The following is a 23,986-nucleotide window of genomic DNA, read 5'->3' on the forward strand; positions in this document are numbered from 1 at the left end:
TACACCACAGTAATGCTATTCGCTTAAGCTTTTAGTACATGATTAAAGTAAATTTGTTAATCCTGGAAACTAAAAGCTTTTAATAAATTTTTATTTGTATACAACTTCGTACATTTAAAAAAATTTACACATAATAATTCCAAACTTTATAAAAGTAATTTTTGTATTTTTTTGTTTCTTTGAGTAAGTTAGATGAGAATTTGTGATAAATTGTTTGAAATATTGTAAAAACTTTTATACTACTAATTTTAGGTAAGAAACATTTACAAAATTGGGAAATGAGAGACTTTTCCATGCGATTATTCCTCCCTACAAATTCACTCTTACTCAAAAATTTTCTTACCCTGTTTTTCACAATGTAACAGAATATAAATTAAGTTTTAGGAACTGCCATTATTAATTGTACCAGTTAATTCCCTTCTAGTATTTTGATTTGTTCTTGTCAAAACCAACAAGACTGAGTAAAACACATCGGACTCAATTACATAATACCTATATCAATTTCATTGTGTTTATATATTTGTTAGGTAAAAAACACTAAAATACACAAATTCACATCCCCAGCATAACGCTCAGATCACTAACAGGCACATTCTTAGGTGCCGAAGCTTGTCTCACACTCATCTCCCAAGTATCCAGCAATTGAGACACAGAAAAGTATTTCGGTAACTTCTTTATCCTTGCTAGAAGTGCAGTTTGTACTGCAGACAAAAAGGCGGTTGCATTATATTCGTGTGATGCCATATGGCAAGTGGGAGATGTTTTAGGATAATCTTCAGGTACAACTAAAGATACTGGAGGTACGCAAGGTAAATGTTTGTCGTCTAACCAACAAATTAATTGGATGGACTTAGAACCAGGTTGTTGGTTGGGATCTAAGGAGACTTTGAATCGTTGATCCAAACGGGCTATTTCTCCTTGCAAGACGTCCGGTATATCACTAATCGGTTCTTCGTGTGCAACCTTTTTCAATGAAGGGACAAGTCTGAAAACAATAATCAGCATTAAAGAGAAAAATTATGTTGAGATTAATTTACTTGATTTCTGGTCCGAAGAGGGCATCCATGGTAGGCCCGAAAGTTCGATGTAAAGTGTGATTGATAACAGGACTCTGTAAATTATTACTAACGGCATCTAGTAATGGATGGAAAACATGCGGTTCTTTAAAAGGTAACTGTGTACTGGTAGGTGGAACGCTGCCGTCTCCCCTACGGCACCCGATTTTTTCTAAGACAATTTCGCATTTTATAAGAGTATCAAGTGGTGTTCGTTGATGGGGGTTGGTTAATATCTCGAGAAGTTTCTTCATTTTAGTCATTTTTTCGACATCTACAAAAATTTATTTAATCATTTAATTGATAAATAAGAAAATTATAAAGGACTCACCATCATTTCCCAACTTGGCAATCATCTTCCTGAGAGGATCAATGTATTTACTTAACTGCCTAACTTTTTCTCTATAAGCCTGTTCATCTGTCATGGTTCCTCCAGCCATTGGACTTTGAGTTGGTTGACCTGGAGTATTCAATGAACTACCAGGACTCGGTGCCATACCTACAGATCTAGGTGGTCCCACGCTTCCTACCATATTCATTTGAGATCCGGGTGATGATGCCAAGGCTGGAGAAGCTACCGGAGGTTGATTAACTAGTCCGGGAGATTGGACAGAAGATGAAGGACTTTGATTAAACATCTGATTTGGAGTCGGCTGGCGGGGAAAGTTGGGGTTGATTTGGTTGATTATCATTTGTTGGGATTTTTGTTGCGGTAGTTGATTCATGTTACCTAAAATTAAACTGATGTAGCATATACATATTGGAATATCAAATAAGTCTTTCATAATAGGAATTTTGGCTCACAATATGTTAGATTCAATTTAAAATTAATTATAGATAGTTTTATTTGCAAACATGACTCTTCAGGGTTCTAATTTAAAAGTTATAAGTAAAGTGAAAATATGAATACATCAATATATTCATATTTTCAAGCCTTACCCATCATTTGATTCTGTATTTGATTTGCCATACTGCTAGACATTTGCATCTGTCCTGGTAACTGTCCAGACATCTGTCCGGGCATTTGGTTCGTCATCTGATTTTGAACAGCAGTCTGCATCGGTCCACCTAAATGACCAGTCATTTGGTTCATCGTATTATTCTGCATTTGTTGTAGCCTTATTTGATTTGCCATTTGGTTACTCATCTGAGTGTTAGCCATTTGTCCACTGTTAGGTGGCATGTTCATATTCTGTCTGTCCTGTAATTCCATAAATGTATTTTCTCCAGAAAAAAAATTCAAAGTTCTATAGTATTATACAACTAACTACTTGGAATCGAAAAATGTGAAATGTATGGAAATGAACCTGTGAAAGAAACTATCAGAAATGTTACATATTGATTCATTGTGATAGTCAACCAGCCACCCAACAACTGAGTGACAAGAGAGTGCTACAGAAAAATTAATTAAACAAGAATAATAGTCACTAGCCCTAGTCTTACAGGAATCAATGGATATAAGGGGCCAATGTTTTCTCAAGGATAAGAGCATGAACGTGTTTTAATGGCTCATGAATAAACTGAAAAACAAGCACTCTGGAAGTGGATCATAAAGTTATTTCGAAAATTATATACCCATAGATTCAAAAAGTATGTAGATCTTAATAAAACTAAAATTAGGGGTAAAAAATGACCTAACAAGAAGTAACTTTTTTTCGGGATTTAAAATGGAAGAAGTGATGGGTTAGGAAATAATATTGAAATCCGGTTCCGAGAGCTTATGGTAGATGTAATTTTAATTCACATTCATCTGAATTGTTGAAAACCTGTACTTGACCATTAAATGAGTCAAAAATTGACATTGATTATTCATCAAGTTAGGTTTAAGGGTGGTAATTTCCTTAAATTGTGGTGTACTGATAATATGAAACAAATTAGAAAAATTGGGGGTAAAAAATAACCTAGCATGCAAAAAGTAACTTTTTCCAGGATTTCAAATAAAACAAGTGACAGGACATAAAATAATATTGATACTGTACCTCTTATATATTTACCAGTACAGAAATAAAAAAAAATTATAATTCATCTACAAACAAATTTTTGAAATTTATATAAAAACAAAATTTAAAAGTGAAAAATATTTTCATTGATAGATTATATCGTCCACAGTTATTTTGTATGTAGATCTCTATAAAATCAATCTACTTCTACTTACTGCTGCCTCAGGGAAACACTACCACCTCATGAGATTAGATTTATCAGAAACTGACAAGTATAAATTCTGTGGGAAGAAATTCCAGATTACCTGAATGCTGAAAGAATGGTTAGTAATTGCAAGCATGGACAAAAATTAATTTGGATAAGAAACCTGTAGAAGTGAAGATCTAATTTCCAGAAGCCAGTAGAGTTGACCAGATAGGTCTAAATAAAATAAAAACTCTGAGGGATATGGAAGTTTTTGCTAGGAATAGAGAAGTATGAAAAAAAAGTAGGTGGAAGACATAGATTCCCAATCTGAAGAAGAATTTGTTTAATGTGTTTTTCTAATCAAAATACCAGTTTCAATGAAACATTTTGTATACTATAATTTTTTTAATGAAAATAACATTAGAAAAAAAGTATCATCTCAGTTTTTCCAGTGTTTCAGATATTTTTTCCAAAATATTACACTTCTTATTTTTGATTTCTATCAATTTATCAAGCTTCTTCAATTTCTCTTTTTGATAACTCTTCATAATTTCCAATTTTTCCTCATAATATTTCTTTTTAATTTTATTTTCCTCGCTAGTTATACTCTTGATACGTGCTACGTCGGTGGCTATTTCTGTATCTTTCGTTTTACTTTTATGATCAAATTTAATAGTTTCATTACTCTTTCTTTCTATCAGACTTTCCGTTTCCAGTTCTTCAACTATAATAGCCAAAGCATCTCCGTTTTTTTCATCATTTATCATTTCATCAAGTTCAAATTCATCTAATTCATTTATACAATGAATTTTGAATGAACCAGAATTTTTTTGCTGTTCAACATGTTTAATACTGTTGTTATTTTTCATCATACTGTTGTTATTATTATTAGTAGAAATATTTACTGACGGTCCATTTACTTTTCTCTTTGATCGACTATCTTGCCATGTCTTAAAAAAATAAAGATGGTTTTAAACGAGAGAAACATCATATTTGCAACTTGGAGCTATTAAAAAAATAATCCACTTTATCTATAGAAAAAAAAATTTAATGAGTACTTAGATCTGATAGGATCACAGACATAAGATTCTTAACCAAGTCTGTTGATCCAATAAAGTTGTTAAAAATTAGAAAATGATTCAGATTGATGTAAAAAAAATGTTCAACAATTTATGTTGATGTATCTAAAGTAAATGTACATTTTAAATGAAATTTTTTAATAATAGACAATGAAATAAATAATTATCTAGATAAAATTATAGCGAAATGCAATTGAAAACAACTCTTAAGATCTTTTTACAAAGTCATATCAGTTCCTGTTCTACTTCTTTCACTATCTTCAACCTTTTAAATTCTTTATTATAGGTTGATCGTAGGTTATCGATTTTTGCTTTGACTATGGCGTTTGTAGCATTTTTGTCGTATTCTAGGTATTTTTCCAACATAAGCACATATGCAGCCTTCTTAATATTTGCGTTGTGACATTTTGAGTCCTTTTTGTTCCACAGACATGGACATGCTTTATAAATGTCAATAAACCCCTTGCAACAAATTCGTGACCCTTTGACATATTTTTACAATCAAAGTTCAGTTCTCTGTCTGAGTTTCTTTTCAGTTATCATCTTTCTCTACTGATATGAACTTGTAAAAGGACCTTTATAGTTTGAAGTATGTCTGCAGCAATACATCAAACTCACATGATTAAGCCACCAATAAATTTCAAAATACAATAAAAGTTAGAATTAAAAATACCATGTTTTGTTTATATAAGTACATACCTGCATAGGCATGTTCCCAGGCATACCCATCATCATTTGCTGATTAGGACCCCTATTTAATGTTTGCAAGAGATTTGTGGCAGGAGCTTGTTGTGGACCACCCATTTGTGCAGTCTGTTGTCCCATGGCCATCATAGAATTTCTAGTACCTTGACTAGCTAAGTTTTGCAGAGCGTTGATTGGGTCTGGCATACCGGGCCCACCTTGTCCTTGTCCTGGCACTGACATACCACCCCCTTGTTTGGGTTCTATTAAAAATAAAACATTTCCTGGTTCTTATTACGGGACTTTGAAGGGAATATGTAGAATTTGAAATAAATCGATGGTGAATTTTAATGTATCAGAAAATTCAAGATTGGAGACACTCTTTATAAGGACCGGCTATAAAGAGGTATTTTAGATCTTTCTAGGGACATAAATAAAATATTTAAATGATACATATACCTTTTCAATTTTTAATTAATGATAAGATAAAAATTGTAAAACTCTTAATTTATAGCGTGAAGTAATTGATAAAATGAATTAAATTTCAATTATTTATATAATATTCACCTTTATCCAAAAATTTAAAAAATCACTCAAACTTCCAATTTACTTGAATTTACAAAAATACTAATTACTGTCATATTAAAAACAAATTCATATTATTTCAAATTAATATTTTTTATTATTTGTGTATACTTTGCAAGATCAATATATCTTTGAAAGCCAGGAAAGAAATATATTTTGGTATTTATAAATTACTTACTCATTTCTCTAACATGTAGAATTAATCTAGCAACGAATCCTAGGTACTCTTCCTTATTTTTAGCTTTTTGAAAGACATGATTTTCCATTTCTATGCTATTTCTAGACGTGTTCATACCAGATTGCCTGATAGCTTCGTCACTATAAATTTAAAAATATTGATTATTAAAAATCAAACTGTTTTGTTGAAGTGCATATAGAAATTTAACCAATTTTGATACTTACATTTTGGCAACAACACTTTGCCGGAATGTGGAGGTTCTCCAAGAATTTTCGTCAGTCATTTTTATTTAGGAAAATTCACACAAAAAAATAATTTTATGATTGTAAATATTATATCCCCACAAAAACACCCCAAAATTGAAAACTAGAAAAACTATGTCTTTTTCATTATCAGTTTATAGTTCAAAGTTTTGTTTCTGTTTAGAAAAATATTTTGACATAATATGTTAATGCCAACACTACAAGGATACTCGTATTCTATTATAAATCATAGATCTCTTCTCATGTAGATCTGTATATCCATCTTTATTTAATACCGCAAGCTAAAAAGGTATAGATGCCTTCTACAAAAAGATGTTATGACTTCACAAGAAAAGAGCGCTAAATTCAAATTAAAATTTTAGCACCTAACTGATTATATATTTTATGATATAAATAATTAATATGGCACTATTAATAATACCAAGATAGTTTGAAAAATGCCTAATATGAGTAGACAATGTTATAAGTTTAAGTAAAGTAGCCTTGTTTCGACGGATGTGAATATCACATGAATCGAAAAAAGGCATTTACACACGAATTGCATACAATATTTTTTCTATTACAAAAATTTCATCAAAATGCAGAAGTTTAATGGTAATTTTCCTTATAAAATATATATTTATCAATATTTTGAACATTTCAATCAAGATAAGAACAAATTAACAAAACAAAGAAGAATTTTTATTATTAAATTTGTCAACTCTTCTCTTCGGCATGTATAAATGCCACCTAAAAATAATTATTACTACATAAGTAGAACAATTAAAAATGGCAAGCTCGATTTGAACCTGGAACCTCTCGCATGTGAGCCTGGTTCTCTAGCCACTACACTAGGAAGATCTTAATAAAATGTTTTTTACGTACTACTGCTTAAAGTAAGTTTCTTTACGTACTAGATCTTAAAGTAAAGTTTCACACACTCGAAAGAGTGTTTGAAATATGTACTTTACGCACGTTAGTAGAAAAATATATGTTTCAATTTTTATTTATTCATGTTTAATTAAGTAATTGCTAATTATAACAAGCAAAAATTATTCAAATAACTGAATTTACCCGGCATTATAGTAATAAAAACATGTTTTATTACTAAAACCTCATCTAACCTAACAATAGTTCAATACATTTAGACACCGAATTACGTGAATAATTCGTCCGTATTTACTTTAAATACAAAAATAAATGATCATCCCCATCTCATACGATGTAGCTTTATTATCAAATCGCCCAACAGCTATTTAGCAATATTTATAATGCCCGGACACTATATATTTGACTTGTCATTATTCATAATGCCCTGGTATTATTAATATTTCCCTGATTAATCACGTGGTCCATAACATAAATAATAAGGGAGTAGATAAACTGGTAATTATTTGCTTATTTTTTAGAAAGAATTTGTTTATCAATGATATTAGAGTTTATTTCAGCCAATCCAAGTGAAAATATTCAAAGAACTTTCGATGGTGACTGTAACAAGGAGTTAGGTTAGGTTAGGAGTTTGACCCCTATAACTGAAATTATGGACCAATTTATTGAAAATCATCCAAGTTTTGACAGGAGTTCAAAAGTAAGACTGAGTGTTATAGATGCTTTATCCACTTATCAACTTCTGACAGAATGCAAAAGTAAAACGAAAACTACATTAGATGTCTTTATGGCAAAATGCAAAAAATTGGAAATACAAAATAGACTGTTTGATCTGATTTAAAATTTTACTTGTTTTCAAAAGTAAATTCGTTTATATTATTTTTATTTTTGTGAGAAATAAATATTTGGTTTTATTTAAAAAAACAACCAATTTTCTATCCATCTTCCCCAAAGCCCATTATTTACGTGTTAAGATAGCCTCATTTAGGGCTGTTTCACATTAAGCCCTACTATGAAGGAATGTATCCCCCATGTATATGATATTTCTAATGTACCTTTTCATTTCTATAAACCCCGAGTCTATGTAAATAATACTTAAGAAATAACCCCCTGATTGCGTTATTTATTGAAATAACACACACTTTTCTAAAAATAAAAAAATTTATTGACTATAAAAAATTACAATAAGTAAATATTAAATATATGTGCCCCTAATTACTGATTAAACCGAGATAGTCATCCATAAGTGTACCAATAGCAAACTGAAACATAATAAAAATAAAATGAATTAAATTAGTAACCCATACCTCATCAAAGAAATATTATGGTAAATATTATAATATGGTCAAAGTTCACAACCGAAAAGACAAAAAAACAAGAATATAATAATAGCTAAAAAGGTAAAAACAAGAATAATAGCAACAAATTTCATTGAAAAAGACCGAATAAACACAAATCAGGCAGATACAATATAATAGAAAAAATCTGGAAACTTGGAACTGCCAATATAAAAAAAATAAAATGGAGTGACCGCCACCGAAAGAAATGAACTCTAATAAAGCAAATGTGCTAAAAAAATACAGACTGGATAACCCCTTACCTCAACCCTGCTTATTTATCAGATCTAAAAGCTAGTAGTGAGGAGTTACAAAAATCAAAATAATAAAACTTGTTTATAATTACTTTACATTAAGATAGCAGCTCTTACCAAAGAAATACAATTAAATATGAGCAAAATCCGATTAGTGACCGGTTTTTTAACCCGACACGGTCATCAAGACACAATCTCCACACCATGGGCATCACGGATGATCTGGAGTACCGCTAGTGCATGGAGGAGGCCTTAGGTAATATCAAGTGGGGCACGACAGGCCATCATAAGACCTGTTTGCTTAAGGGCCCTTGGTTCCCCACAATGCTATTATGAACTATTAAGATAGCAAACAGTTTTTCAGATACAATAAAATAAAGTTTGTCTATACAGGAAAATTTGTTGATAATTAATTCACAAAAAATTTATTTTATTGCTCTAGCCAATTCTTCAGATTTGGGATTTGTTGCTAACGGATTTTACTATAATAATTGTCCAATGAACTAGCAATTTTATTTTAAAAATGTTTTTCATAAATAGCTATGCCGATAACTTGTTTCAATTTGTTTCTGTAGAAGGTATTTTCAAAAAGTGAACAAAATTATATTACGAATCGACTGGAGTAATAATTGACTTTTATACAAACTAATCATCAACAAATTTTTCATTGAAACTCATTGGATTCTGGTTGATGAGGAGTGAATGAATTTTGATGAGGAAACTCAATGATAGTATCCAGTAATAATACAAAAAAATTGAGGTTGATGGAAGAAATCTGAAAAGATTGTTTGGTATTATTTCAATTTTTCTACGAGATAAATATTTGATATACTGTTTTACTAGAGAAAAATTACTGTATAGAATCACTAAATTGAAACAAAGCTATAATTCTTGCTTGAAGAATATTCTATAGAATGTTGCAAAGTTGGACAAATTTGAACTATTCACAAGATTATTTCCATGTGAGAACTATTGCAGAATGTTGTTCATTTTAAGCTAGTGAAAAAATAAATTTCATAGTTCATTGGGTGAAATATCAAGCATTTATTAACATTGTCACAAAAACAATGTACTACATATAAGGAAACTTCCAAGATAAGATAATAAACCTCTAGTGCTTAACTTGAAATTTTGTGCTCTAAATCACACAATGATCTGAAATTTATTTATTCTAGAAATATGTACAAGAGTTGAGGGAGACTATATAAATTTTACATCAAACTTAAGTTAAAAATGAATTATTTTAATTATGAACATGTTTACCATGAAAATAAGAAAATTAAATAGGATAATAAAAGAACTTACTATTCCTGACGCATCAACTCGAGTACCAACTATTTTCAACCTTATTTCCCCTTCGGCATGAATCACCACATCCTCGTCTTTTGTTTTATAACATTGCGGGTTAACATTAGGACAGAATTCCATTTCGGCAGGTATGGAATGATGGGAAATAAAACACGATAAAGGACCTATTTCGGCAAACATGCCAACTTTGTTTACTTGTCTTACGACAGCATCTAAGACTTCACCTTTAAAAGGTCGAAAAACAATAGCTTTGTATTTAACTGGGTATACTACAAAGCCTTGACCAGGTAAAATTAAACCAGCGCCTATGCTATCTATTGTTGTTACTGCTATAACAAATCCATACCTGTAAATAATTTATAACATTATAAAATATAAAAGAACCATTAATGAATTATGTTTCTTACTTTCCAGTACAAGTTCCTTCTACTTCGGTATATAGTTTAGTTTTTACTTTTTCTAGTAGTTGTGGTCCGAAATATTGCGGATGTAGTAAAATCTCATGTTCCAGCGATATCTAAAAGATTAATTAAAAAAGATCTATTTTTGCTTTAACAAATTTATTAAATAATATACCCACGTGATAGAACATAATTTTATATGTATAGTTTAGTTAGAAAATTGAATATAATCTAAGAAAACCACAAAATATGTTTTGGCATTTGACTACTTCACTTGTCTTTCGTTTCTTCTTATTTATCTACGCGTTTGATAAAATAGAGCTCTATAAAATGCTGACTTCAAATTCGTACTGATTTTAGAAATCTTTGCTGGCAATGAATTATAATTTTTTTTATCTACAAATTTTTTTCTTCAAATGTTTTTGGCATAATTACAATTTCTATGACCCCTAAATTTGACTGTGGATTCTGATAAAATCTAGCCCTGGAAGTACGGGAGACATATATGTAATACTCCTATATGGACAGTTGGTATGGGAAAAAAACGTCCCTACTATATTTTAATGATTAAACTATTCCCCCGATGCTCACTATGATTTATCAATAAACCCAGCTTGTTGTATAAATATTCGTTAAACGATTATTAAATTATTTAATAAGAATAATGGTTATATATCCCTTCGTCCATGGACAACCTAACCTAACTACAATTCTTTAATTATTTTTTTCGTGATTCATATACGAAAACTTTAGAAACGATGGGTAGGGGTGCTTAATTTTTTTTATTATTTTTCTCATACTTCCAGGGATCAACACTATCAGAAACTAAGGGGCCACAAAAATCGTAATCTCTCCATTTTATCCAGCCAATTTCAATACGTCCTTTAGTGGAAATATCTAACCAAAAGTGTTAAAGATCAATAAAAATGGAGAAAGTAATCTACTGGGATTATTTCATTATTTTTCCAATAGAAATCACCTAACTCAAGTGATCAATAGATAAGTGGAAAGTTTCGCTCTTCGAGATTATGTTTGTGATGTCATTGCCTGTCGTATTTGTTTTGTTTACAATTTCAGTCAACTTTTTTAGATTCTGATGGTTTTACTTGTGCTTTTTTACTGTATTTCTTGTGATTGCATATACTTTACAACCAGAATTGTAACTCAGTGATTTTTTTGGTTGTTTCAAATAATAGAAGTAAACTTCTTTTTTGAACAGTTATATTTATTGATAAATGTGTGCTTGTGTTTCATTATACTATAATGTACCTATACCAAAAGTGAGGAACAATTTCAGAAATAGTTAAAGAGAAGTTTAATAGCATTTTCAGAATAAAAAAACTGTTTTCGATTTTTTTGGAGTATCAGTCCCAACTGTGTGGTCTAATGAAAGAAAGAAACCCCCAAAATATTTATCGTTGATTGAGCACTACTAGTTAGTTGATTCAAATTGTTTAAGACAGTTCTTTGTTGCATTTTAATTATGCTTAGTTTTAAAAAAAATGTCATTAAGAGCCATTTTTGATTCCTGTTATTGGATTTTGAGTTGAAAAAAACAACGTTTAAATTTCAACTATTGATTAACAAAGTCCTTATCAGTTATTAGTCATTTCAAAATATGTTATAATAATAACCTGGCCAAAATATGTTATTATTTATTAATATGGTAGAAGTAAAACTTCAAGAAATTTTATTTTTAAATAAAATATTGCATACAAAAATAAATATATAATGAAAATGTTACATTTAAGTAATTAGACCATATTCTTAAAAAAATTATTACTTGAACTTCATAATAAATCCCTTGCAGTTAATTTGGTAATGTATCTATATATCCAGCACCCCTTTATTAAAATGTTTCGTGTCCTTATGAGGATTATTTTGAAAAATAAACAGGAATTAACACTATACACAATAAAAAAAAACAAGCACAACACAACAATAATGAATCATCACGAGAAACTGTGCAATGTATGCCAACATTAAATTATCCAGTTTTTTGTTAAAATCGCCAACGTGATGTATACTTATGCTGGCAGATCCATCTAGGGCTTTGAACTTTAATTAAAAAATTGATTCAACCTTAGTCATCTGTGTGAAACGTCTAGAAAATATGGGACCCATTGTCAATTTTTTGGATAATCGCACCTTGAAGTAAAAATATCGATATGATATTTACCGATATATTTTTTTCATTTGCCCAGCCCTATAATGGGTTAATGACGAATTGTGCGCGTGCATACCTGTCAGATATGTCATAAATAAAGTTGATTTTATTAAAATTGACATTTTTATAATCCCCTAATTTAGTTTTAAAGGAAATCGTGACTAATAACCCTATAGTTATTGTCTCATGATTTACAATGTTATAAAAAATAAGTTAACTACCCCCATAAAAAAGACAAAACTTTGGTTAGAACATAAATAGCATCTGATTATACTATCGACAATGTTTGATAAATCTATTTGTAAAATCGATTTTGGGTTAAAAAAATAACGTATTTAAATTTCAACTATTTATTAACAAATTTTTTATCAGTTATTGGTCATTACAAAATATGTTACAGGTGGTATTAGATTTGAAAGTATAAAAAATGAAAATATATTCACAACATTCATATTTACACACGAAAATAACCTAACTAAAAATAAATATTATAAATCACAGACGATAAAAGTGAATTTCAATTTTTCACTATAATGCTTTCAATTAAAAATAAAAAAGGTAACACAGGAATGTTTAACACAAAATCAAATATTAGCATATCAAGATGTTAGAAACATAACCACAAAATTAGAATATCAACACTTAATATCAAAAGAGATCAAAAATAATTCAGACAATGGAATAATACTTATGTATATACATAAAAATAAACTTAACTCAATTTCGAAGCTGGTTGAATGGGCCTTAAAACGGGCATTACATTAACTTTGGCACTATTCAGCCTATCTTTGACGTGCCTTTTAACGTGTTTAGCTAAATGATCAGATCGCATGAACTTCCTTTGGCAATACGAACATTTAAATTTCTTTTCTCCAGTATGGGTCCTCTTGTGTCTCGATAATTCATCAGATCGAGAAAATCTCCTTTCGCAATCCTCCCATTGGCAAACAAATGGTTTCTCCCCCGTATGTATACGATTGTGAGCTTTGAGATGCGATGATTTAAAGTAATTTTTCCCGCACCCTTCGTATTGGCATTCGTAGACTCTTCTTCGGACTGGTGGTGAGGGGGTAGGAGCATGCGCGATGAAGACTATTTGTGTTGGAAGAACAGTTCCGTCAGTTGATATAAATATTGTGCTCGACGGATTTGAGGTTAGAATTTTTGGTGCTAATACGGGTAGCGGTAGTTTTTGAGTAACTATTTGTTTCGGTTCTTCTTTCGAAATATCTTTTTCACTTGTTTCTATCTGTTCTTTGTTTTTTCGCATTTTGAATTTGAGACTTTTCACGATGTTTTCTTCCTCGCGTACTTGGGGTATTGGTAGCGCCGTACAAATTCCATTTTTATCCGCCCTGGTAATAACGGAGAGTGTTCTGTTCGGGGGGTTATCGGTTCGTGGAAGTGGAGGACAAAAATCTGGTACAGGAGGTTTATATAGCGGCAAAGAAATTGTTTTTTCTGGTAAAGGAGGTGTTTTAGAGGGAGATTTAGGAGGGGTAATAGTTGGAGGGGGGTACTGTATGTTGAAATTTGTTACGCGGTACCTCTTCTTCAGCGGTACGTCTAGTTCTTCATTTTCGGAGTCTGAAGGCTGAGGGGTGAGCAGACCAGATGTCTGTAAAGTTCTTTTCTGCCCCAAAAAGTTTTTGAGTTGAACAATCGTTGATTGTTGCAAATGTTCATCATCGGAGATCTGTAACAAATAAAAAATGTATGTAGTCTGAGACAAAACAAACAAATTCATATCAACTATGGGTCGGACATCAAGAAAATTGATGCTTGTCATCACCAACGTAACCAATTTCAAATTGAGCATTTGTTTATATAAAACAGAAAAAAATCCCAGATATTATAAATATTTTTCAAATATTATAAACAGCCAAGTTTTATTATGTACACTTGTTACGAACTCGTCACGACATGGACCATGAAGCCGGTCCTGTTTGATTATTTCAATAGAATCGGAAATTTGGTGGTACTTTCGAAGGGCGGCAATTCTTTTAAAAACGTCTATTTACTCTTTAGGAAAGATTTTTAATCGTTTGTTCACTTTCTAGAATCGAAATATCGAGAAATCATGATTTTGAATAAATAGTCGCTTGTTCATCAGCGAGAAAGTCAGTTAATAATCTGATGTCATCTTAAACAGATCAGAATGGACAAGTAAACAGTGTATTGAAATAAATGAATATGTTAAGAATTGGATAAGTGCTTAGTAATAAGTCTTAGTGAAGAGTTCAGTGTACTTATAGTATAAGTGTATAAATAAAGTAAGTAAACAAGAAACACCATGTGTATTAATTCACAATAAAGACGTAGATACATAACCTCATTGTTTTACAGCTTCTTTGTGTTACTTTTGAAATCTGGCAACGTATAAATGTGACGTCATTCGTGCTACAATGTCGTTGTATGTCATTTTGCAATTATTTTGTTTTTGACACATGAATTTGCTATGTTATGGTCCATGATAAGAAAATTAAATCAATACCAGTGGAAAAACTGATAGTTGTATAATTTTTGTATTAGTTTGAAAGAATCGAAGCAGAAAATGAATAAATTTTTGAGGTACCCCAAACATTTTCAGCATATCTCGTATACTTATCAAGTTTTTTACTTTATTTTTTTCTTCCTTTATCTTATATTTTCAAGCAGATTAAGTGAGTCAATTTGATTTTATATTCTAGTGGAATTTTTTGACGAGCATACATTGAATAGCAATGTAATTAAAAATTCATAAAAATTTGCATATAAACGTGGACTTTGGCCACTTATTACAAATAGGTATCCTACGAAAGTTCACAAAAGCCACAGAGTAATTTTATTTTTAAATATTAAATATATTCAACGTGTTTTAAGTTTAATTTTCAATCTAAAAATGTAATAATGGTAAAGAAGGATTTTATTTTAAGGAAAATTTCCAAGCCTAGACATTGTTTTTCTATTAAAATTTCGCCATTTTGGCATATTTTACTTTTTTATAGTATATTTAAGCATAAAGGGATGTTATGCCTTATACGATTTTATTATCTATAATATAATCATTTCTAAAACTTATTCAATACTGTTCATCTTTTCATATTTGCTATGTTTTTTGAACATTTATTAATCAAAAGTTTAAGACAAAGCAAATAGAAAATTTCATAATTTCTTTTGTTTATATGAATTATAATACACTTTTCTGAGCTTACTGAAATAAAATAATGTTTACCGATGAACCTAGCAAGTAAAATGTAACTTTGTACATTTTTGTTTATATCGAAAAAGGAACTAACAACAAGGATAAATGTATTTTCAAAAATAAAAACTTACGTTCTTTGGGGATGGTGTAGATGGAGGAGAAATGATATTTTCTGTCATTTTCTCTTCAATTACCATTCCTAGTCACTAAATCACTAATAAAATATACACAAAACTCATATAAGTTCGTTTGCAGCGATGAAAATCTAGAGCGATATTACTATTTTGAATTGAAGCTTTCTTGATATTGTTCTGGCATGGGATTGTCTGGGTGTGTAGCGCGCTGCATCCGTAAAGCGGCCAATGGTGCGTGGGGGCTCGTGTCCCTCAACCAATCGTAGACCGGCTGATCATCCAAACACTGCATGATCTCTTGCATGGTGTTCACGTGCACATGTACTGACAGAACCGGCGGTTGACCGTGATTACGACGTCATCCAAGCGTGCTAGTTTAGTGTAACGTCACCGACAAGCCCGCATCCCAGGCGTGCTAAATCGGTTACCGCATCGTATTGAAAATAAATAACAAAATAATAGGTAGCGCTTTTACAAAAGCAAACTGTTCAAGTTGCGTATATAAATTAGGGTGAATATATAAAGAAAACTATGAATTTTATTAAACATATGTTTATGATTTTAAAATTTTAACATACGAGGACGGTTTTGTGGACTTTCGTTACGATTATTAAATTATTAATTTTTGCCATGTTATCTATGGAATTTTACATAAATTTTACTGATAGGTAAATACTCCTACAAAGAATACTGGGGTATATGAATTTCGATGCTTAATTTAATATTTTTATGCAAATATTATCTTGTGTTCCTTCTATAGAATTATTTGTAAGTGGTTCCTTCCTTTAGAAGTGACAAGAAAGCTGATGAAGCAAAAATTTCAACCAAATAGTTTTGAAATATTTTGCATGAGCTATGTGCAAGGTCAAAAATGCAAACTATTTTTTGGATCTCTTGAAACCTTATTTTTCCGTCGATATGTCCCAATAAGGGAAACTTGGGACTACCGTTATATTCCAAAAACATACACTTGAAAAATTAGATCTCATTTGAGGAATAAACTCCCAAGGAAGGAAGGAAACTAGTGGATTATGACTAAAAATTAAAATATGCTTCTATTCGCTTAGCATTCGATCTATGCAACACATTTTAATTATATTTTGGAAAAAATAATGGTATAGTTTGTGAAATTTCTCAACATGTATCAAATATAGTATATTTTGTTATAATAAATACAATACATTCTTATATTCACTAAATATTAGGAATTTTACTTTTTTTGAGATAGCGTTACCATAAACGGTTATAATTGACCACACGGTTAAGTGATAAACGTGTTTTTCTCCAAATGAGTAATTCTTTCTGACGGCGTTGCCTACATTCTACGTAAATCACTTGATAGGTATTTGTGGATGATTATGTTGCCAGCTTATGAGGGATTTACGCGGATCTATGCTGATACAGAAAAACACCGTTATCACTCATTCTGTTGCTGATTACCTGGATACTATTTTCGGATGCTTCATGTTTTTAATGCTGTTTATTTTATTTATCATTCAAGGCAAGGGAATCCATTATAAAATTATAATTATGACCGTGGTCTGGTCAGGTCCAAAGTTCGACATTAAACGCAGGTTTTTTTTACATGATTTATTCAAAAGGTGGACAGGGTCAGGTCGTGTTATTGGCGTGTGGCAATGATGCGTAATAATTTTAATAAAAAGTGAAATTAATTTATAAGATTACTAGAAATTACCTACATGGATATTTTTGATTCGACTTTGTCCAGTTGATTTTTTGACTAAAATGACGAAATATATTTCTATTGGGTTATTTGTATATGCCAAGGTTTCATAGATACGACAGTGGGTCGGTAAATCAATTACTCCTGTTAAAATTTAAATAGAAATGAGAGAATGGAGGAAACTGTATGTTGTGGGCTTATTAAGTATCAATTTGCGAAAAAAACTAGTGAAAAAGGCAATTCTTATTTGTCTGCAAAAATCAATAAACTAGGATACCATATTATCCAGATTTAGTCTCACTCTCACTGGTTTTCAAAGTTCAAACCAGTTGAAACGTTGAAAAATTAAATTATTTTGTAACCAAAACATTCGTTTCACATGAAAATTAATTTATAATAACTTGCCCTCGTACACGCATCAAGGAACCTGAAAAACCAGTTCATTTTGAATTTGTGATTATTCAAGTGTCTGAATATTTTCTTTTATTTCAGTATTTGTTAGGTAATTTGAGGTTAATGTATTGAGATGCTTGTAAAATGATACACGTGTTTGAGGAGTGTAGTGTACAAAAACGCAGGCTATAAATTGTAACACAAATTTTTTGTTTGTGTGTTCTTATAAAACTTTTAAAAACAGAGAATGTTTGTCATACTTTGAAAACATTATTATGGATGGAATAAATACGTCATTTTTTTGTATTCAGAAAATTCGGGTCATGTTGTTTGGATATCTGTGGCATTGAAATAATTTTAAATTTAGAGTGGAATCGATAATATAGTAAAAACTTTATCTATAACAATTTTTGTATAAGAGTAGAATTATAATTATTTATCACTTATCAGACATTTAGAAATATTAAGAAATATAAATAAAGTGACAAATAATTTATTGTTTTAACAATTTTATAATTAGGGTCATCAACAAAGTCCTTTAGTGTAGAGAACAGTTTTCTTAATGCCTCTGAAACTATGTAATCACAAAACGTCTATTCTTCTATGGGAATAAATAAAAATCGAAATGGTAGAGAATGACATAAAATTCAATTTTGTAAATAGTACAAGAAAATGCATCTGGGCAAATTTGCATTTAAAAGGGAAATGTACTAGTTTCATTTGTTCAATCTTCGTAACGGAATAGAAATTCTGGAATATATAGAGGGTGTCTCATAAACAATGTCGATTTCTAATGTTCACTGTGTTTATTAAATAACTACCAAGGTAACTACGTCTTTCTTCAACACTACAACCTATAAAAGTTCAAAACCAACATCGACAGGCATTTCCACGATGTGGAGATGTCAATTGATCTGATTGTACCTAAAACTACGACTCTTGGTACACCACACATTTACTACACATTCCAATGTTAACTATAAAAACCAGAACAATATGATTTAATTGCTTAAGAAAATCATATCAATAATACAGTTTTTATTACATATTTAAAATAAACAATGGTTAATTCCAGAGGTTTTTCATTTAAACATGTGATAAGTTTTGTTTACCTTTGTAATAATGTAGGTAATATTTAGTCACTCTTAGTTTTCAATGAATTATTTCTATTAATATCTGATAAAATACCCTTAATCTCAATTTTTTCTTTCTGGTAAATCGAAGCGAGCAATTTCTTTTGTCCTATCACGAAATAAAAAACTCCAACTAATAAATTTCTTCACTTAATACATTTACGATATTTTGATATCTACTTTCACCTTCACGTAAACGAGATATCGTAATTAAAATATTTCATGTGATGATAACCTTTAAAATTTCTCTTTTAGTCTAATAATTTTGCTTATAAACTTTTTAATAATTTTGATATATTTATTTTCAATCCAACTTTCACTACACTTCGATGAAACTCAGTGACATCTAGTATAAAATAATTTTATTACGTATCTTTCAGTATAGAAATCATTTCACTTTAAGTTTAAAGTTGTTTTTCATATCAATAGGTGGCGTTCGTAGTACACGTATATAAATTATTTCTTTATATAAAACCATTTGTTCCAAAAAAAGAAAATTATTTTTTTCGCAACCTATACCTATAATAAATGATAGTTTTTGATGAAAGTAATAAGGGAAATCGTAAACATTAAATATAGGGGACAACGAAATAATAATATTGAAAGATGAGATAAAATGACAAGAATCTAAAGTTTTAGCGATGATTTATGTTGAGAGATATTTATACTCTTTATTCTAATAACCTAGAAAATCCGAGCAAATATTATTATAACAAATGTTGGTAAATTTAATTTTATATTAATAATTATTAACAATAAAAGAGTAAGTTTCATTTTATTTGTAGTTTTTTTTAAAATATGTTTATTTGTTTTGTTAAAACTATTTAGAAACTATATTTTCATTAACAATTAGTCCGAAATGGAATATACCAATTAATATGTAATATAAACAGTCCAACTTCTTTTTTTTCATTCAAATTTGAGGTATTGTGTTATGCTTTCACTTAGATTGACCAAATGGGCTTTGTTAGGTAAAATGTGCCATTACCGTGTTCAAGTTTAACATTTTTACATAAACACAATCTAATTTTCGATAGTTTCTAAGTTTTAATATGGCAACGTCAGGCATTTACGTGGTCAGTAGTGTTTTCCATAGTTCAATGAAATTTTGAATATTTAAAGATATTTTATATAGGAAAGACTTGATATCATTATTTTTAATCTGCCTACTTTTTAACCTTTGCTCCCATTATTTTTTTGGTAATCAAAATCGCTTTGATTCGATTTTAAGTAATTGACAGATTCCAATGTCATGCAAACTTTCCAGCTGTCTCGTTGTTGCCAGATTTATTTTCAATTAATACGTTATTAGAAATACAACAAAGTTTTTCATGAAAGTTAAATGAAAAAAAAATAATTAATGTATGGTTATTCATTCTTAATCATTCACATATAAAAGTTTGCAAACCTTCTGTTAATGCAGTAATTAAACCGAATTACTTTGTCCTACATAGCAACGCAATATAAAAAGTATAAAAAACAGATAGTAGTATCAGTAAGTTTCAAAACAACCATTATTGGACATATTCAAGGAATCATCATCTGATAATCGAAGAAAAAAACAAAAGCACAAACTCATGTTAATGTTAAGATTGATAAGCGTCGAGTGGTTTGATAAAAACCAAGAAAGCGGCGACCGTAGCACGCCTGCGCGTACTAAGAGCAACAATCGGCATCGGTATGAGCAATGACTCACACCATCAGTCGCTGTCTAACCTCAAGATAGGGGGTTTTAACATCGTTCTATGTATCGAAAACGCACGTGAATTTTATCACCAAAACAATATTAGATCGAATCTATTTTAATTTGACTGACAATTGTATCGTTTTTCGTTATATTTTTGTTTTGTGTTTGTAAGTGTCTTGTGTGTCGATTTGTGTTTTTTTAGTACGTTATAATGTGACATTGTTGTTTTTTTGTTGTTTATTTGTTAAACCAGGAGTTACGATGTCTAGACGTAAGCAGAGCAATCCAAAACCGCTAAAAAGTATGTGTTTTTTTATTCAATCTCGCTTTTTTTGATATACACGTAATTATCGCTTTTTTGTTATCCTTGATTATGTAAACTGCTTACAACAGGTATTTTCATCTCGCAATGCTTTAGAAAATCTAATGATAATAATGATGTTTATATATTCTTAAATAATTTATCTTCGACTATTTTCGTTTCATATTTGTTGTTGTTTTATGGTGTAATTATATAGTTTACTTCCATATGTTTTGATTTGGTTACGACGTATTTTGACAACTTCTTAGACACAATAGAAAATATTTTTTTTAAATCTAGATGGTTAAATGTGTACTACAAATGATAATAAGAAATGTGTTCGTTATGTTACGAAAAGTTTTTATTAATAATATTATTGAACGTCGAGTTTCGTTTCCGCGCGCCAAAAATACGTGGCACAAAATAAAATGCCATTTGTATAAATCTAAACAGAATTTTTTATTGTTTTTATCGTCCATTTATAATAAATGAATAGTAATTGTGTATGTACATACAGTAATGTCAAAAAGTGGAAACAAATTGTTATATTCATCTTTTTGGTTTTCTACTTTTTGTACGAGGACTAGTCAATAATTCGATCCATCGTTATGTTGAATAATGGCATTTTTCCCCGTCTTAGACAATATCTGAGCTCATTAGAGATCTATTTATAATCATTTATGGAATTTATATCGTTCAAAATCAATTTGAGATGGGTCAGGTATTCGAAAAATCACATTTTTTCTGTTGTTCTGGATTGCTCTAGCTTTGTCCTTCAGTATTCAAGAATTCTTTACTCCCTATCATTTTTTAATGTTATTAACTTATTTCGAAGGCACCAAGTCATGAGATATGCTAAGTTAGAGGGAGCCAAGTCTGGCGAATAGGGTGGATATTGGAACACTTTGTACAGCGATTTTCGTGATGTTTTTTGAGGGTCATGAAAGGTTGTGTTTGCTCTTGTATATTTAACAGTTATTTACAGCTCAAATACAGATTTTAATGGCTAATTCACAACAAGCCATAGATACGAAGATAAGAAAGCATTTTGGTACTTTTTGATATTTTTTCAAAAACATATTTAGGCGAATTGACATTTTGAACATTGTTTGGAAATTGATCTGACAAAAAGTGGGCCATTAATGTTTGTTTTTTGTGTTATTTGCCCACTGTTAGGAAATTGACACTTTGGAATGCCTAGAACCTTCGGAATGAATCAGAAAACAATAAAAATTCTCTAAAAATTGAGGGGAACTGTTTTTTACTCTATTTATCTCGTTTGTAGGTATTGGATAAATGCAAGACCAAGACCAGGTTAGTCTCGGTTTTGTAGTCTTGCAAGGTCTTGATTGTACATCAAGATTTTTGCAAGTTTTGCAATTTTTATTAGATGAGTTGGAGTAAATAAGGGATTTACGAATAAGGAGTGAAGTTTGTTGTGAAAATTTTCTAGAAATTTAAAATGGACTGTCTCTAATCTATAATGAACCTTTTGATATTTTTCATAAAACATCTGTTAGGTAATTAAGGCTATAGAACAAAAACAACTAGAATAAATTATCACAAATTGTGGGGGATGCTGAAAAAAACTGTTTTTCAAATTTTTTCTCGTGTTTTTGTAATTTTGGAACAACGTAGAACAATCTGGTGGCAGAATTAAGATTTTTGAACAACGCTTAGAACACTCGGAGTAATTCATAAAAACAAGAAAAAAATCGCAAAAAACTTAGTTAATTTCATTTTTTTATTTTGGTTTTTAATATCAAATCCTTGAAAAAATTATGTTAAACAAACAAGGAACTAAAAAAAATCGATGTAATAAGGCGCTTACTCGATAAATTAACTGTCATATATGTACAGGGTGAATAAGAATAAGACATAATCTAGAAAAATCCTAGAACAGTCTGGTATAATCCGGAGCCCTTGAAATAATTCGGAACAACAAAAAATTCATCACATATATATATATATATATATATATATATATATATATATATATATATATATATATATATATATATATATGGTTTCAAATGAATATTTGAATAATAATAAACAAAAAATGAGGATATGCTGATGTACACAGTTTTATTAACTGCAATTCGCTAACTCAAGAAAGTTGAAAAAACTTTGCAGATATTATATTATGTAAATATTATTTTAAAGTATGTAATAAGCAATGCTAAAAGGAAAATTACGTTATGAATATTTTAAAAAATTGTAGTTTACAGTGACTCAGTATGATTTCATAGTTCGTAGGTGTGTGCGGCCGTGAGGCCGTTGAGCACATAGGCCTTCAGATAGACCCTTCGTGCCCCACTTGACGTTACCAAAAGCCGATGTCCTTTGAGAAGCCGATCAATTGCTTGGCTTGAACCCTTTGATGTCGTTAGGCAGGTTGTGGGGTTTGCCCAGGAGTTTAAACTTCGCCCGTGTGAGTTCAAGGCACAGATAACGTGGTCTGCAGATTCGTCAGTATGATTTAAAATCCATGATAATGACAAAAAAAATCATGGATCGATTCAAACTAACTCTAAAATGTACGGAAACGATTTATTTTAAAGAAAGAAAATTACAAGACTGAAGAACGAGAAAAACCGATACCAGGTGATAATTAATCAAGATTTTAACTTGAAATCTTCTTTCTTCTAGTTCCTTCCATATCTTTCCTCGTCCTGATTGTAGGTTGTCACTCCACCTCTGACAGTTTTTCTTATTATATTTTCCTTCATACAATGGCACTGACGAAATATTGTGTTGAATACGAGGATGATCCCTGAAGTACCTGGGATGAATATATTTTTAGCTCAATAAATTCCACAGCGATTAAGAATCGTCAAGCTCCTCAAAATAGCCTAAACTGCCGACATCACCTCTCAATTAATGAAAAATCTTTGACCACCAAGCCATTTTTTCGAGTCTGGGAACTTGAAATACTCCAAGGGGGCTAAATCTGGAGAGTAGGGTACATGAGGCGGCAATTCAAACTTTAATTCATTAATTTCGGTCATTGCAATAACGGATTTGTAAGTTGGTGCAATGTATTGATGAAGCAAAACTTTCTTCTTAGCCAAATGATCCCACGCACATTTTTGATCGCCTTCTTTTCCCAAAATTCTTCCAGTTCTTACCAGGTATCCAGTCGCCCTTCCTCCAAAACATCCC

General features: G+C 30.4%; 4 protein-coding genes across 5 annotated transcripts in view; 1 reads left to right on the top strand and 3 right to left on the bottom strand.

The window, feature by feature from the left end:
• Positions 1-497: 497 nt before the first annotated feature.
• Positions 498-6,194, bottom strand: LOC130890973 (mediator of RNA polymerase II transcription subunit 15). Of its 2 annotated transcripts, XM_057795440.1 has the most exons (7): positions 5,933-6,194; positions 5,709-5,848; positions 4,961-5,208; positions 1,995-2,256; positions 1,387-1,785; positions 1,038-1,329; positions 498-985 (listed from the first exon to the last, which is right to left on the bottom strand). In XM_057795440.1, exons 1-7 carry the CDS (start codon positions 5,989-5,991, stop codon positions 553-555), a joined length of 1,833 nt encoding a protein of 610 aa, XP_057651423.1. In that variant the 5' UTR covers positions 5,992-6,194; the 3' UTR covers positions 498-552. The 2 variants fall into 2 exon arrangements, with proteins under 2 accessions (XP_057651423.1, XP_057651424.1); XM_057795441.1 differs by lacking the exons at positions 5,709-5,848; positions 5,933-6,194 and adding an exon at positions 5,513-5,602.
• A 1,786-nt stretch (positions 6,195-7,980) lies between these two features.
• On the bottom strand, positions 7,981-10,468 carry LOC130903645 (DNA-directed RNA polymerase II subunit RPB7). Its single transcript, XM_057815870.1, has 4 exons — positions 10,318-10,468; positions 10,145-10,254; positions 9,735-10,083; positions 7,981-8,100 (listed from the first exon to the last, which is right to left on the bottom strand). Exons 1-4 carry the CDS (start codon positions 10,327-10,329, stop codon positions 8,050-8,052), a joined length of 522 nt encoding a protein of 173 aa, XP_057671853.1. The 5' UTR covers positions 10,330-10,468; the 3' UTR covers positions 7,981-8,049.
• Positions 10,469-12,639: 2,171 nt separating this feature from the next.
• On the bottom strand, positions 12,640-16,037 carry LOC130904187 (Kruppel-like factor 3). The gene is made up of 2 exons (XM_057816808.1): positions 15,621-16,037; positions 12,640-14,001 (listed from the first exon to the last, which is right to left on the bottom strand). The coding sequence occupies exons 1-2, from the start codon at positions 15,684-15,686 to the stop codon at positions 13,018-13,020; spliced, it is 1,050 nt and encodes a 349-aa protein (XP_057672791.1). The 5' UTR covers positions 15,687-16,037; the 3' UTR covers positions 12,640-13,017.
• Positions 16,038-20,533: 4,496 nt separating this feature from the next.
• The window catches only part of LOC130890771 (zinc finger protein ush), a 181,244-nt gene continuing 177,791 nt past the window's right edge, over positions 20,534-23,986 (top strand). The window contains exon 1 of the mRNA XM_057795081.1: positions 20,534-20,821. Within this exon, the coding sequence (XP_057651064.1) occupies positions 20,782-20,821 (40 nt within the window). The 5' untranslated portion in view covers positions 20,534-20,781. The remainder of the gene's footprint in view (positions 20,822-23,986) is intronic.

Source organism: Diorhabda carinulata, chromosome 2 (assembly GCF_026250575.1).
Source record: "Diorhabda carinulata isolate Delta chromosome 2, icDioCari1.1, whole genome shotgun sequence".
Lineage (NCBI taxonomy): Eukaryota > Metazoa > Arthropoda > Insecta > Coleoptera > Chrysomelidae > Diorhabda > Diorhabda carinulata.

What these genes read in the sequence shown, in the direction of transcription:
- LOC130890973 (XM_057795440.1), bottom strand. Translation starts at nt 5,991, where the DNA reads ATGACTGACGAAAATTCTTGGAGAACCTCCACATTCCGGCAAAGTGTT. An exon ending in TGCCAAGTTGGGAAATGATG is followed by an intron (nt 1,330 to 1,386) that starts GTGAGTCCTTTA and finishes AAATTTTTGTAG; the next exon opens with ATGTCGAAAAAATGACTAAA. An exon ending in CTCTTCGGACCAGAAATCAA is followed by an intron (nt 986 to 1,037) that starts GTAAATTAATCT and finishes TATTGTTTTCAG; the next exon opens with ACTTGTCCCTTCATTGAAAA.
- LOC130903645 (XM_057815870.1), bottom strand. An exon ending in GAAGGAACTTGTACTGGAAA is followed by an intron (nt 10,084 to 10,144) that starts GTAAGAAACATA and finishes AATTATTTACAG; the next exon opens with GTATGGATTTGTTATAGCAG. An exon ending in GAGTTGATGCGTCAGGAATA is followed by an intron (nt 8,101 to 9,734) that starts GTAAGTTCTTTT and finishes ATTATGTTTCAG; the next exon opens with TTTGCTATTGGTACACTTAT.
- LOC130904187 (XM_057816808.1), bottom strand. Translation starts at nt 15,686, where the DNA reads ATGGTAATTGAAGAGAAAATGACAGAAAATATCATTTCTCCTCCATCT. An exon ending in CTACACCATCCCCAAAGAAC is followed by an intron (nt 14,002 to 15,620) that starts GTAAGTTTTTAT and finishes TATTTGTTACAG; the next exon opens with ATCTCCGATGATGAACATTT.